Source organism: Vigna unguiculata, chromosome 7, assembly GCF_037176805.1.
Source record: "Vigna unguiculata cultivar grain cowpea cultivar isolate G323 ecotype 2 chromosome 7, ASM3717680v1, whole genome shotgun sequence".
Classification (NCBI taxonomy): Eukaryota; Viridiplantae; Streptophyta; class Magnoliopsida; order Fabales; family Fabaceae; genus Vigna; species Vigna unguiculata.
Genome location: NC_140798.1, coordinates 3,681,269 through 3,697,532, shown reverse-complemented (window position 1 = coordinate 3,697,532; position 16,264 = coordinate 3,681,269). Strand labels below are relative to the sequence as shown.

The following is a 16,264-nucleotide window of genomic DNA, read 5'->3' as shown; positions in this document are numbered from 1 at the left end:
TAAAAATAATAAAAAGGAAGATATCAATGAAGATAAAAACAAGACAAATTTACTTCTTCTTTTCATATTTTGAATTCTTCACCTATTTTGAAGGATGATACTAATGATCCAATTGTTGGATTAGAGAGGGATCGTGATCCATTTTTTTAAGATTAAAATAATTACATGGCAGAGGGTTTCATATTACATCTTTGGAACATGTCTAAACTTTGAATATATTATTTTGATCCCTCCAAGACTTATGATCAAGATCGGCTATGGAGTATTGCAAGCTAGTTTCGTCATTATATGCCATATAATGATTGACCAACAAACTTGCGGGCCAATTGCATTAGCAAAATCTTAAAAACACACATATAAATGTTTTAACAATAATCTTATTTTAATGTTTTGCATCTTTGTTACATTTCATGAATCTGCTATTGACAATATAAATTTAAATAAGCTAAGTAAACATAAAATTAACATTACACAAAATATATGTCAAAGTTAAACCTTTCTTGGGTAAAAAAATATAAAAATAAACTATTGTCTAAGTTAAAAAAATATAGTAATTAACCAATGCTAAATGCAAGAGAGATGGCTTAGAGATTCAAACATGAAGTGAATGAATAACGAGATAAGAAAATAAAAGATTTAGAGATTAAAATATAGTGAATTTTTTTGTTTTATACTATGTGGACAAGTCCATCCTACTTTGTCATGGGCTTGTAAGGGACGTCAAGTTATACGGGGTAGGCCTAAGGCGGACTAGCAAACCATCCCCTCATGACCCATCCCACATTATTATCTTTATATATATAAGTTAAAATTTTCTTATTTCTATGTGAGATTTTTAATGAGAATTTTGTATAATTCATTAGTTTTAACTCGAATATTAGATTTTCTACATTAGTTAGATTAATTTGAATTCTTAAACTAACTGTTGGGAATCTAAGTGTGAGTTTAAGTCTCACATTGGGTATAAAAGAGGAAAGTAGAACACCATATAAGGACGAAAACCCATAAACTTATTGTCTTAAGGTTTGGTGTTTATATGGTGTCAATGCCTTATGTGGTTGAACTCAGATCTCATTGCTATTGTATCCCTCAGTAAACCTCTTCCTCGAAAAACCTAACACTAACTAATCTTGAAAACACATACTTTTAATATCAAATTAAATTCAGAGGAGGCCACAGAATCACCACGTTTCACAATTAATTCAAGTAAAATTTATCATTATTTTTTTTTTGCTAACATTTTTCCTTAAGTTTAGATATATTTAAGGGTTAAATATGTTTTTGGTCCTTTAACTTTCAGTAAATTTTGAAATTAGTCCATTCCGAAACTTTGAACCAATTTAGTCATTCATCTTTCGAAACACATGGATTTAGTCTTTTTAATCAAATTTTATTAAGTTTATTTGACATTTCAAGCGCGTTTCACAATAGTATTTGACTTAACATTAAAACAAAAACGTGTCAAACAATATAAACAATTCAAACACAACCTCTTCTTCTCGTCCATTCCACTTTACAACAAAGTCACATTATCACTCTACGGCAATAATTTGAAAAGAATCATCATCATACGAATTATTTTCATATTTCATTCATTTTTCTCTCTTATTTCCTTCCACTTTCCTCCTTGTTTATCATATGTCCTTGCATCGATAATATAGACTTGTGCCACCATTGTTGTGGGTATTCACTACAATTGTATCATGATTCATTACTTCTAGGGATGGCAATTAGGGCCTGGCCCGCGGGCCCGGCCCGCAGGCCCGCAAAAAAAACGTGGGGCGGGCCAGGATATTGAGCCCACAGGCCCGCGCGGGCCGGCCCGCAAGCCCGCATAAAATTTAAAAAAAAAAAAAAAACTTGTACTTGTGTATATTAATTATTTCTTTTATGGACTCTTGCATTAATATTTCAAATTCTTGTATAATTGGAAAAGACAAGTATTATGTAATTTTTAATGTGCTAAAATTTAAAGAATACATTGTGTATGTCATAGTATGAATATGATGAAAATGTTGAATTATCAATTTATCATCTAATTCCCCAAAGTCTTTACTTAATTTTGTGAACTTCTTAAAATTTTCCAATTTTTAAACATTGAAAGTTTTATCATAAAAAAAATAAATAAATTAAAAAATTAAAAAAAAAAAAAGCGGGCCGGCCCGCGGGCCCGCGGGCCAACGTGTATGCGTGGCGGGCCAGAGTATGCAGCCCGCATAAAATGTGCGGGACGGGACGGGCCGGCCCGCGATATGCGGGCCTTATGCGGGGCGGGCCTAAACGGGGCGGGCCGGCCCGCGATATGCGGGCCTTATGCGGGGCGGGCCTAAACGGGGCGGGCCGGCCCGCATTGCCACCCCTAATTACTTCGTCATTGGTTATCCCTCGAAAGCTCCATTGATTGTAATGTCACTAACATGTCTTGATTTTATTTGTGTTGCCTAATGTTATTATTGGATTATCTTCATTCTACAAGGTCTCTTGTACTCTCTATCTATCTTTAATATTTTTTTAAGTTTAGTTTACATTGTGAAAATATACTGCACTTTGTATAGTTTTGAAATATATTTGGTTTATTTTAAGGTTGTTTTTATTGACTATTTTGTTTAATATAAATTTTTAATGACAGCTTGAAAATGACGATGTTAAACCGTTACTAAACTCATTTTTAAGTTTTGGGAAGACTTTAGTATTAATTTAAATTTCATTGATAAGGATTAAGATCTTATATCCAAATTAAAGTTAGAATTGTTGAATTAAACTAAAGCAGATAAATATATTCGGTTACCTCGTAGAATAATAACACATGACGTTACACATTTATTGGAGATTTATTTTTTTATTTCGAATTATTGTAAAGTGAAATAAATAAATGAATTAATCGATAATCATCTTAATTTGTAACAATATTTAGTGGTTCAGGAATATTTATCAGTGATTGTGTAACGAAGTTGCCATCCAAATAATTTGAACGTTACGTGTTAAGGACCCATTTTCTTTTTGTTTAAAAATATGATTAAAGGCAACACTACAAATAAGTTCAATCACAAAATACAAACTTTTCTTCATCCTTTCCATATCAAACACAACAAATCTTGTCAATATCTTATATACATATAATTATTAATGGTCCTCAAGGTCATCATAACACTAACTTTAATTATTCACAGATTTTATTTTATTTTATTTGTAGGTCTGAATAATTAAATATCAAACACAGAGGATATATGGTTGAATAGACATATATTTTTTATTTAAAAAAGTATTTTAAAAGGTGAAAATTAAAATAATAAAAGCAATGAATGTTTAGAATGTGTTTAGAGTTAAATTGATTTAGAATGATTTAGTAATAAATCCCTAAATATATGCTCAATTAAAGAGTTATAGTATAAAAATTTCCAAAACTTTTAATATAACATCAGAGAATCGGTACTCGTGTTAAGAAAATATCCAATATTTGAAGAGGGTGAAAAGCGAAAATCGGAATGTTTGAAAGAAAAGTGATTCATAAATAATTTCATAAAACTTGATTGCACTCATTAATGTATTATACAATTTCATTTTATTTTTGGTTGGTGTACGTTCACCGTAAGTGAAATTTAGACATGTTAGAGTGAGAGGACTCAGTTTTACGAGAGTTGAAAATGAGTGAATTTAATTCAGTTTATTTTATGGTGAGATAGAAATTTTGTAACCTGATTTAACCCATCACGAGTTGGTGAATTAAGTAGATTAACTCACCAACCCACATAAAAAAATATTTATTTATTTATTTTTAAGTATTTAAATATTTAAATATTTTTTTAAGCAATCCATGAAATGACAATCACGGTAAAATCAAGAAGCAATGATAGTTAATATTACACATTTGAGTCATGCTAATTTAGAAAAAATTGTTTATAAGACGGTTGCTGAATAATTTTCTATGAAGATAATAGTTAAAGATTAAAGTATCAACGTATATTCAAATATTATTGAGCAACATTCTAGTATTTAAAAATATGAATTGTGAACATATATAATTAGGAGTAGTAAATAATTATTAAAAGAAGTTAAAAGGAAATTGTAAAAAAAATGTTGGTGGGTTAAGTGGGTCAACCCACCTTCAACCCGAATTGAACCCTTTTAACCCGTAGGTTAAGTGAGCCGGGTTGAGTTTAACCCACTTTTAAAAAAATTAAATTTTTTTCAATCCAATCTGACTCCGTAGTGAGCTGGATTGGCTCACGGATTGAAACTCATTTTAACATCTCTAGTAAAATTTTAAGTTTATGGAGTATTTCTAAATCAATTTGGTTAAGATAAAATTTACATTCACCTATATTTAAAAAATATAAATATATAATAATATTTTAACTCAAATTATTAAAACTTATAAATTTACCTTCCTAAATAATAATATTAAGATAAGAAAGTACCGTACATAGATCAATTCCATTGTAGTCATAACTTGTATGTCTAATTTAGTATCAAAATCTTTACAAAGAGGCATTAGTGGAAAAAATATATTAGTATATGTACTATATTAGGCGGATACGACCGACATAAACAAATATTTGGTATTAGTCGTAAACTTATAGTCCTACTTTGAATAAATCATTTGTCAACTATATAGAAAGACAATATGTACATAGCAACAAAAGTCGCCTACTTTAAACTTACATGCGAATAAAAGCCGTCTACTCCAAACTTAGGAGATAACAGTTGAATTTCTAGTATCAAGGCATAAGCCTAACATTTGGACCTAGACCAAGCCCATACAAGCCCAAAGAGTGGCCCAATGAGACAAACAAAGGCCCAGCCCAAAAAGCCAGGTATATCATGATTAATAATTCTATAAATACAGATCAACCCCAACAATTAAATATACGTAATTCATTAAATACTAAAACTAAGATATGACTTGTGAGAACTCTCGCTGACTTGATCATTGAAATCTTTTTTTTGTAGGTAACTTCCAAAATGTCTCATCCAATAATAGGACATGAAGACATACCCGACAAGATAAAAAAGTATCCATCCAAAAAATTCAAAAATTGGATAAGACATAATTTGTACTTCTTAATACTTTGTTATTGTTTTCGTATGAACGGTATATAAAAAATTATTTTACCTCTCAATACAATAAAAGTCTATAAAGATCACTGAAAACCTTGTAATTAGCTACTACAATCAAACTAAAAAACCATGGAATATTTACTTATTGAGTTATTCTCTCTCTATATATTATTTAATATCGACCAAACTAGGCAAGAAAAAAAGGAAAGAAACTATAGCATATCATTATGGTTTAGCAAGAAAATAAATGAATGTACATGTTAACATCAAACATTGAGACAAATTGAAAAGGGTAATTGATATCTATGTTGATTGTGAGGGATATATTTATGATAAATAAAATGCCCAATCTATACTCTTGTCTCATTAATTGTATTCTTTTGTTCCATAATTTTACAATATTTTTGGCATATATGTAGATTTTGTCCCCACACATTAAAATAATTTATTTATTAGATTTAAACTTTCCTGATAAATACTGAAATATTCTCTGATGAGCTGATCAATTGTCAACTTTGTAAAATAACCATAAAAAAAAGCTTAATTTCTTGTTTTTATAAAAGACTATGACAATGAAAGCTGCCAATACTCGTTTGAATTTAATTAGGAAATTTTTTATCAATTATTATCTACTTTTAAAAGCTGGATAATGTGCACCACCACACATGAGAAACTCTGGTGTATTTCTTACATAACTAATTAATCATTGGCTAAGAACATCTCGGTGATAAACCAAAATCTTATATTTAAAATTTGCATCTTATAATTTTTTTGTTAGAACATATCGATATGTTATGAAAAAGAAAATTATCTTTTTTTTTAATATTTAAACAATTTTAGCTATTTTTTTCAAATTATAGAAAATGTTATTAAAATCCCAAAAATCCAACATTTTTTTAAGCCGATGAATAAAAAAAATAAGGATAAAAAGAAATAGTTTATCCTAATTTGGTCGACCTGTCCTATATTTAGTCCTCATATAACATATTTTTTTATGAAGTGAACAAAATTACAAAGGAAGAAGGTGGTATTAGGCATGAGAACCCAACCTTAGGCACCTCTTTTTGACTTCTAGGTCTAGTTATTAGGCACAACCTTAATGGTGTGTTTAGATCGGGAGAGGATTTGAGAAAGAGTAAGTCGATTAATTTAAAGAGATAAAGAAATAATTGTGGTGTTGTTTGTTTGAATGGACAGATAGTCTGATTTGAATTGATTTGTGATGAAAGTTTTTGTATGATATGATTGGTATGATAGATTAAAAAAAATATTTTAATAGATAAAATTAAATGATTACTATTTTATCTTTAAGGATAAATATGATATAAATTTAAATGTTAATTGTAGAAATTATATTAAAATTGAATTAAAGTTGTTATTTATAATTAGAAAAAAAAAGTTAAAATTGAAAAAATGAAATTAAAATTGTAGAAACAAATTTTAATTATATTTTCTTAAATAATAATTTGAATATTATTATCAACATTTTAATTATAATAATAATAATAATTAATTTTTATTATTAGTTATTATAAAATAATTCCAAAATGTATCATGTAGATGCATCAATCATAATTGATCTCATACATATACAATCTATCCAATTTCATCACTTTCTATAATCAATTTTATGCTTCCTATCATCCAAAGAATCGATCCAAGCTTTTCATATAAGTGATTTTTACGTAAATAAAAGCAAGGATTTTTACGTAAATCACACACTACACTAAATCCACCCACATCTTTTCTATGCACAAATCTCTCATCTTCTCTACTATCCCTGCAAATTATCTCTTTCAAATTCATGCAAATCTTCAAAATCAAATCCTTAGGAATCACACAACTAAACTAAAAGATAAGAGTAATGATACACATTTACCTTTTCTTTCACCGGTATTACATACTCTTTTTTTAATTTCTCTCTTCTTATCACGTCATATAATCTATAAATTTATAATTTTTATTTCTCTCTCTCTCTCTGTATATATATATATATATATATATATATATATATATATATATATATATATATATATATATATATATATATAATGTTTATGTACTTTTTTTGTGCCATAAACTTTTTTTTTAAAATGTATATATAATATCAAGCTTCTTTTTATACTAAAAGAAATAATCTTAACAACCTATTCTAGAAGAAACTATATCTTTCATATTAAAACCTCAAAGGATCAACCAAGTCTTGAAACAAAAAATTAATTATAGAATATGTTTTGTAAAACTTATAAGTTAGTTACTTCCTTATTTGATCAACTTATAAATTATTTTTTTCAATAAAAAGTGTTTGGTAAAACATTTCATAATAGCTTATTTACAGTCCAAATGAAATTCTTCTATAAATGAATGGTGATAACTGGATTATATGTAACATCTTACACAAAATCTATAGGTATTGGGAGCTTAAAGTCCAAAGGGTGATGGGATCCGAAACACAGTGTGAGCTACCACTTGTAGACTTCACTAACCAAAATCTGAAACCTGGAACACATCCATGGCTTTCAACTTGTGAAGTAGTGCGTAGTGCACTTGAGGATCATGGTGCTTTCTTGGCACTCTACGATAACATCACTTTTGAAACATATGACTCTGTTTACTCAGAAATGAAGAATTTTTTTGACCTCTCAACGGAAACAAAACGAAGGAAAACCACTGAAAAACCTATTTTCAGCTACTCTGGGCAGCGACCTCAGATTCCTTTATATGAATCCGCAGGTATCGTGAATCCACTCAGCTTTCAGGATTGCCAGAAATTCACACATGTTATGTGGCCACAAGGAAATCATAATTTCTGGTAACTATCTTTATATTTCATGAAAAACTTGTTAGCATAGAGTGTTTACCAAAAATTATAAACATTAGTTAAGGTACAACTTTTTATTTAAAGGTGTAACACTCATCAATTATGATCTGATTTACTTGATCTCTGTTACAGGACAATTGTGCAATCCGGAAAAAACTAAACAAGTATAAGTGAAAAAGAAACGGATAACCAGTATATTAAAAAAGTTTACAATTTCTTGGCATGCATGATATATATATTAACCGTTTGGATTTTGGTTTTCTGAGTAGTGAAAGTGTGCATTCGTATGCGAAGCAAGTTGTGAAACTGGATCATATTGTGAAGAGAATGATGTTTGAGAGCTATGGAGTGGAGAGGAAGAAACTTGAATGTTTACTTGAATCAACTGAATATGTTCTTCGAGGATACAAATACAGAATACCTGAAGAGGGTGAGAGCAATTTGGGAGTGGCTCCTCATTCTGACACTGCTCTTCTAACTATACTCAATCAGAAGGTAGAAGGATTGGGAGTGAAATTGAAGAATGGGGAATGGTTTGAAGTGGGTGTTTCACCTTCCTTGTTCTTGGTAATGGGTGGTGATGCATTGATGGTGAGTCACTTTTTTTCAATCTTCTCCTTCTAAAACATATCTATATCCATTTCTTGCTTACAAATATTTAATTTTACATATATACTCTTAAACCTAACTTGTAAACAATAAAAGAGTAGTAGACCGTTGAAATATCCACATTGACTAGATTTGTGAGGTCGAGTTAGGCTTAAAACATACTTTTAACATGGTATCAGAGTCAGGTTAAAACCTATCCTAACGAGATTTTTTGGACATTCTATTTCACCTACAATCGGACTGCTAACGGACTATCTATTAATTTCTAGTCCCAATGAGATGAATATAGCTCGCCTAATAATTAGGCTAATAATTATGTAAATAAAATTTTGTATACTGTACACTCTCTTTCTTTAGTATATTTGGCTATTAAATTATTAAAACTTGATGGCACAGGTATGGAGTAATGGAAGAATAGGAGCATGTGAACACAGAGTTATAGTGAAGTCAAAGAAAGAGAGATACTCAATGGGACTACTTTCATATGCTGGTAAGATAATGGAACCAGAAGAGAAGCTAGTTGATGAGGAACATCCTCTACGATATAAACCACTTGACCACTATGGATACCTACGTTTCTTTCTCACCCAAGAAGCCTTAAAATCTGATTCTCGGATCAAGGCATACTGTGGTATTTGAAACACATGTTGTGTGAATTGTGTGTCATGTTTTTAAGGATGTAAAAAGTTTAAAACTTCACTTTGGTGTCGCGTGTTGAGGATGAATGTTCAGACTGCGTTATGAATAGCAACAAACATATGAGACAAGTTCAATTGAAAACGGTAAATGATATCTCTGTTCATACGGTTACTTGTCCTCGGCACAAGATTCCAAGAGTCTGGTTCCTTATTATTGTTTTGCCTTGTATTTTTTAGAATATTTTTTGGTATATTTGTAGATTTTTGTCCCCGCAGAATAAAATAATTTCTGGATTTGGTTGAAACTTTCGTGCTATATAATAATTATGAATCCATGACCAGGTAATACTATTCTCTGAGCTGATTTCAACTTCGTCGAAACGAAACAAAAAAAAAAACTTTGTTTATTGTTTTCAAAAAGGTTATGGCCAAACCAATGACAGAGAAAGCTACCAGTTCTTGTTTGCATTACTTTAGGAATTCCATGTCACTAATTATTCTTAGGCTGCATTTTGAAATGTTATAAATGTTGAAAATTCATTATTTTAAGATTTTGAATTATTTTAAGATTTTGAGTCAAAGTAATATTAATTTCTAATGAAAGTTTGGATCAGATCTTATTAGTTTAAATCTTCAGAATGAAGTTTTTTGAAAAGACGCATGGAACCACACATTACAAACTTAAGTGAAGTGATAGATAACACTCGATTTTTTTAAAACTCATAACATTTTGATCCTACTAAGTTCAGGAATTTTATATGATCGAGAAATTTCTGTTTTTTACTTTCTATAAAATTTGTATTTTTGTTCTGTCGCCAATGTTTACTGACATAGTTAAGAAAAAAAGTGTTCAATGAGAAAACACATCAATGTGTTACACTGACAAGCGTAATTTTTAAACTTTTGGTCCCGGTGAAGTTTTACATTTTGTTTCTTGTTATTGTTAGCAAATATTTTAACATTTTAGTCTCTCATAAGTTTTTTTTATTTATCTATTTTTTGATTCTATTGTTTATTGTTGTTATTTTAGTGATTAGTTTTCAATTGAATCACTGTCTCGGTATTTGAGTAGATTGATATGTATAATGTTTTAAAATTATACTTTTAAAGAAAACAAATTAATGTTTGTGAAAACAATGTTCTTGTCGAAAGCAATACCTCTATCACTTTGTTGACCTGCACGACAACGAAGGAGAACTCGTTGCAGGAGTGCTTCTCGAGATTGTGATGCCATACGAGCAGGTCGTTGCTATCGCCGCTAACGTCAAATTCATCTTTGCTCATATGTGCATATTGTCTCATCGGAAGCCATAAAAACATCCTACATTGCCCATAATAAGAACACGAAGAACCTAGAGAGAGAGGTGTGGAAATTGAACATTGAGATGCACCCAAATGGAAGCAGAGGGTGATTCTGTTGACGTTCCAATGTAATCAAATTTTCCAATAAGTATACCAGATAGTTTATAGTACAACAAATGTCATATCCACAAGAATTTGGTAGAAAACACAAGGTATAATTAGTTTGAGTTGAATAAAACAGTGGTTGAATTGCATAGAAAATATGAAAACAAAATTAATGTGAAAATTAGTATTGATCTAAAGTAATAAAATTGGATTAAAAACAAATTTGAGTAAGGGTTGATTTCAAAAGTAAAAATATGTGTTAGTTGGATTTCACCACTTTGTCCCTCTCTTGTATTGATTTAGACAATATTTATATAGATATAATCATTCATGTCTTGGGAGTTCTCTTTAAATGTAACTCTAGGTTCATTCCTAGCACCTAGAACCTAAGATCATCAAACTTCAGTATGATTTCTTAGTGACTGCTTGAATGAATCAACTGCATTAAGATCAAGAATCCAACTAGAGCCTTAGATTTATTCCTAACATAAAAAAGCAGGAGGAGAATTAGTTGGACCACAACTTGGAACCAGTTCCCACTCAATCCCAAGTTAGGGAAATAAGATGAGTGATCAACAAGCATAAACTAATTCACAAGCATGTAATGAAAACATACTTTAATAAATAAAATAATACTAATACAAGAAAGTTTCAAAGGGCTTATATATTTGCTTCAACATTTAAAGAGATTTAGCTCCTCATACTAGATGAGAACAATACAATACATGGAAGAGTCATCCCTTCTTTTACCCTCAAATAATGTTTACTAAGTATAGGGGAAAGTGTCTATAGAAACTGTCTAAGAGTATTTCAAAGAACCCTCACAAAAAATTTTTCTAAACTAGGGTGCAACTCTTCTTTTATAAATTGTCCAGGGAAATGCTCAGCAGCGCACATGTGGCTCCAATTGTAGTGGTTTCTTTCATAGGTGGGTTTCCTTTGTGGCTCAAGCCTTATGCTTTGGTGTTGCAGCTCCTGAGATAACTTTCTAAAGAAGGAGTCTTCATGGCTTAGCCTTAAGTTCAATGTTTGAGGTTTCCTTTTACAATGGGTTTACTAATGTTTGAGGTTCAAGCCTCAACTCTACCGCTCAGAAGCACTAATGTCAGTTTTGCCCAAAATTGCTTGAAATTCATCCATTTTCTTTATTTTTTTCCACTTTGACTCTATGTTGGTATTTGAAACTGCAAAATAGACTAAATTGGGGTGATTTATATAGAAATTCATTAAAATTAAAACAAGAGAGTGTCAAATTCATCTCAAAATTACCTCATATTGGACTTATCAGATTCTCGAGGTTTTCGATTATGGGGTGGAAAAATATAGGAACCTGGGAAGTAGGAATTGGTGAACAGTGAAGGATCACCTGCCCAAGATTATCCAGACTTCCAATCAATCCACCAAAGTCGCAGAGCATAAGACTATAGAAAATTAGACCTTTTGTCGTCATTATCCCCAATTTGACAACCCTAAAATGCATATTCATACAAAATATAAACAAAAAAGTGAATCGTCTCGCAGGCCCACTAACTAAATTGATTAAATGTATTTGAAATGTTTTTGATGATGTCCATAATAGCATGACAATGGTTAACATGACATAGCATGACGATGGTTAACATGACATGTGTATAAAATCCTGAATCTGTTAATCTGTTGCCCCGATAGTCGACTAGCCAACTAATGTAGTCGACTATGTGTGTAAAATCCTGAATCTGTTAATTTGTTGCCCCGATAGTCGACTAGCCAACTAATGTAGTCGATTAGGCTCGTGCTGACAGCAACTGGTTTTATAAAACGGACTCTGCACCTGCTGTTAAAAGAGGTTGTGCAATCAAAAGAAAGAAAGAAAAGTGTGGAACAGGTTCTTGGAGCTATCTTGGAAGATCTTCTTGAGAATTTCATCAAGACACATCAAATTTGGCTTGGCAAGAAGAAGAAAATTCAAACTTGGAAAAGGTGTACTCAATCTAATCTTTAGGTTGTGTTCTTGTGTTCTAAATATAGTTTGAAACTCTCTGATTTACTATTTTCTGGTTAAAGCAAGTGTGTGTGATAGCCTTGCTGTTTTTGGTTATTAAAGCAAGTGTGTGTAATAGCCTTGCTGTTGTGTGGTTGTGCAAGTGTGTGGATGCCTTGTGTGTGTGTTCCTTTATCTTATAATTTAGATTTATCAAGTGTATTTGTAAATCTTGAAATTCTTGTGATATAGTGAATATCTCTAACTGTGGTTTGCTAGATGAACTGGATGTAGATTCTTAAGAATCGAACCAGTATAAAAATTCAGTGTGCTTTATCTCTTTCTCTCTATATCTTGTCATAGTATAAATGCTCCATACATTAAGCATCAAACCATACTATTTCAATTGATTCAAAAGCAAAGGTTTTTATCAAAACAATTTCAAAAGTGCTAAAACTGGGCAAAATTTGTTAATACCAATTCACCCCCCTCTTGGTTGTGAAATATTGGAGCATCAATTCTAACACTAGCCAAAACCTATGTGGGATAGGACATGATTTTCAACTCACATTTTTAAAGTAGGGTGGGCCAACTCGACCCCTATTTTGTAGGCCAACTGTGGGACAATCGAAACGAGTCAGACCGACCCACATTGCTACCCCTATGATAAATATAGTATATAATTAAATCTATCATAAAATATTCAACTATTAAATTATTTCTTTAATGGATACCATCGTGTTACAATAAAGAAATTTACCTTCTACCTTATCTGGGAAGTATAATATTTATTATTTTCATAATTACATATTTTTAAGGTCTTCTTTTGGTTTACAATACACAACTATTATTGCCAAAACATTAATACTAATTAATTTTACACATAAATAAATTAATTATAGTTTTTAAATATAAGATATAAATATGTTTTATTTTTTCTTTATAGTATAATTGAGTATATATATTATTCAATGATTTTATGTATAAAATATGAAAAATTAATTTGCTAATCTTTTGTGACTTTAAGGAAAAACACACTATATCTAGTTTATATAAATTGATAATATGATAGATAAACATTTGTTAGTACAATTTGTTAGTACAATCATTATTGACAAATTATAATAATAGAAATATAAAGTTTGTCGGTAACATTGTTATAATATATGTGGTGAATTTCAATTATCAATAACCTATTTCAAGCATCATTATCAATTTATTTCAGTACTTCTCCCACAAGTCTGGCATTTTTAAATATCTCAAATATAGTTTGTGAAGTGTTTTGGTGTTGCAATTTTGATTTATTTGATCTTCATGCTCAGTTCTCAACTAAATCTTCATTCGAAAGAATATGATTTAATATAGAATATGATCTAAGTTAACAAAATCATGTATTTACAAAAGAAAAAATTAAATTGAAATGTTTTTACTATTTCTCTTTATTGGATAAAAGCATAATATTGTCTAAAACTCAAGAATTTATTGATTAATACACTTTTTGATAGTTCGGAAAGTAACCTAGATGGAAAAAACCTAAATACAAAGAAAAGTCATTCAAATTTATGGGAGAATGAAGTGATCATCGGTATATATTAACATACAAAGAATTATCAAAATTTAAATGAATTGTTTTCCTTAACTATAAGGTTCAATCATAGGTCGATCATAGAGAGTCCTATCAACTTTGACTACTAAATCAACATCAACTTTAGTTGGTGATGGAATTGCAAGATCTGGGGAGACTAGTGTTGGTGAGTGGTCTTCAGAAAGGGATAGGGATGAAAATTATCTATGTGGCTTAAAAATTAGGGATATGGATAGTGTGACTCCAAGTATGATAGGGGAAGGGGATTGTGAAGGTGTCATAGAGATGTAAATGGGTGTCACAATAGCGATGCGGGCTAACCATTACATGGAACATAGCAACAAAACTAGTCTACAATTTTTATACCAGTTGGTATGTCCTACCCTGTCTTTTGCAAACTACATATAGGCAAGCCAAAATGGAACGGGCTAGCCTGAATTTTCATTTCTAAATCAAACCCTATCTAAACCAATGATTCTTAAACAGTTTGGTCCAGTCATTTGTTTTAAATCTAAATTGGTCTAAACTAACTCATAAACACCCCTAGTTTGAGTTAGCAAAACTAAATATGTAGATGTATTAAAAGTGGTATCTTTCCCTGAAGTTTCTCTTAAAGTACCTTCTCCACTCTTATAAAATAAATATATTCATTTATTATGTCAGTTACATTTTTATATTTCGACCGCGTACATTTAATGTATAAAATAAAAATTAATGTCATAAATAATCTTAATAAATATTATCTATTTAATTTAATTGTTAATGTGTGAACATTCAATGTGTGTAAATATTTTATGATATAAATTCCATTTGAGTGTTTCAAGTAATGTTTGTTTTGAGTTTATTTTTGTTTCAAATCATGTCAAACAACAATATGAACTTTCCAAATGAAAATCCAGTTGAATGTCGAGTGTGCAACTATGTGCTCCCAAACCTCCGAGCACTCATAGTCCACATTGAGACTCATTTGGCTCAAGAAAATCTTACAATGGAAGTTTCACCAATTGATGGAACAAAACCATTCATCAAATTGTTGGAGAAACCAATCCTCAACAATGGTCATTTCAACCTCAACAATGGTCATTTCAATCAGGCTAATGTTGTTAATGGTGATGCATTGGATCTTTCGCTGAAACTCTAGAGATCTAAAAGGTAATTTCATTGGTGTTATTGACTTTTATATGATGACGATGGTGATGATGTATGCTAGATCTTAAAATAAAATTGTGACTTCAATTATCAATTAGTGTTATTATGTTGAATGATGTGTTATTTATTCTCATTGGAGCTTAAAGATATAAATGATATATAGAATTTGAAAAAGTTTTATTAAATAAAAATGTTGGTTTAAGTTTTCTTTTGTAAATAAATTTGCCATGAGATTTTTTCTCTCATTATAATCGAGGTTGAGATTATACTTTTAGTTATAATTGAAGTATTTATACACAATAAGCAAACAAATTTAGAATTTAAAACTCATGATTCTATATTACATGAATGTTGTTACAGTAAAATAAAATGACAAAATTGGAAAAAATAAAATTGTCAAATTATTATTATAGTTTAATAATTTAATTTTTAAATCATGTCTATATTTTGTATGATTGAATGTTTCATCTAGAAAAACAATGTACGCAATCCACACTAGTAGGGTCTTTTCAATTTCGTAAAAGATTAGGTATTGAGATCTAAATTTTGAAATCCATTATTTACATTTTAATTTAAAGATATTTGTGTTACAATAAATAGGATTTAATGAGAACAAATGTCAATTCATGATCCTTATTATTGAACTTTTATGTAATATTTGTCTTTCTCTTGGATAATTTAATCCTAACTTTCCCTTTTTATTCAAAATTTTAGGTTTTAATTGAAGTCAAAATTAAGAAGCTTTTATACAAGCATATGCAATTTGTAAATGTCAGTGTCTTTTGTTTTGATCAAGATGAGTTCCAAAATTACCCATTATGACTTACTTAGTGTTAAAGAATAAAAATGTGAATTTGGATAATTTATTATTGAGTTTTTCATGAGTGATTTTCCGTTTATCTTTATGAAATCTATATTTCCATTTTCATGTGTGAATTGGGATCATTTATTATTGGGCTTTTAGTTCTTGGGCCGAAGAACTTTCTATTGTAAAGACTAAAACTTAACTAAACTATTATACTCCTAATTAAATGCGA

At 30.0% G+C, this 16,264-nt stretch overlaps 1 protein-coding gene across 1 annotated transcript; it reads left to right on the top strand.

The window, feature by feature from the left end:
* Window positions 1–7,427: 7,427 nt before the first annotated feature.
* LOC114190473 (putative 2-oxoglutarate-dependent dioxygenase AOP1) lies at window positions 7,428–9,431 on the top strand. The gene is made up of 3 exons (XM_028079370.2): window positions 7,428–7,870; window positions 8,149–8,470; window positions 8,885–9,431. Exons 1-3 carry the CDS (start codon window positions 7,497–7,499, stop codon window positions 9,125–9,127), a joined length of 939 nt encoding a protein of 312 aa, XP_027935171.1. The 5' UTR covers window positions 7,428–7,496; the 3' UTR covers window positions 9,128–9,431.
* The last annotated feature ends 6,833 nt before the right edge of the window (window positions 9,432–16,264 follow it).

Coding starts and splice junctions, on each gene's coding strand:
- LOC114190473 (XM_028079370.2), top strand. CDS start 7,497: ATGGGATCCGAAACACAGTGTGAGCTACCACTTGTAGACTTCACTAAC. Junction 7,871..8,148: donor CAAGGAAATCATAATTTCTG/GTAACTATCTTT, acceptor TTTTCTGAGTAG/TGAAAGTGTGCATTCGTATG. Junction 8,471..8,884: donor TGGGTGGTGATGCATTGATG/GTGAGTCACTTT, acceptor TTGATGGCACAG/GTATGGAGTAATGGAAGAAT.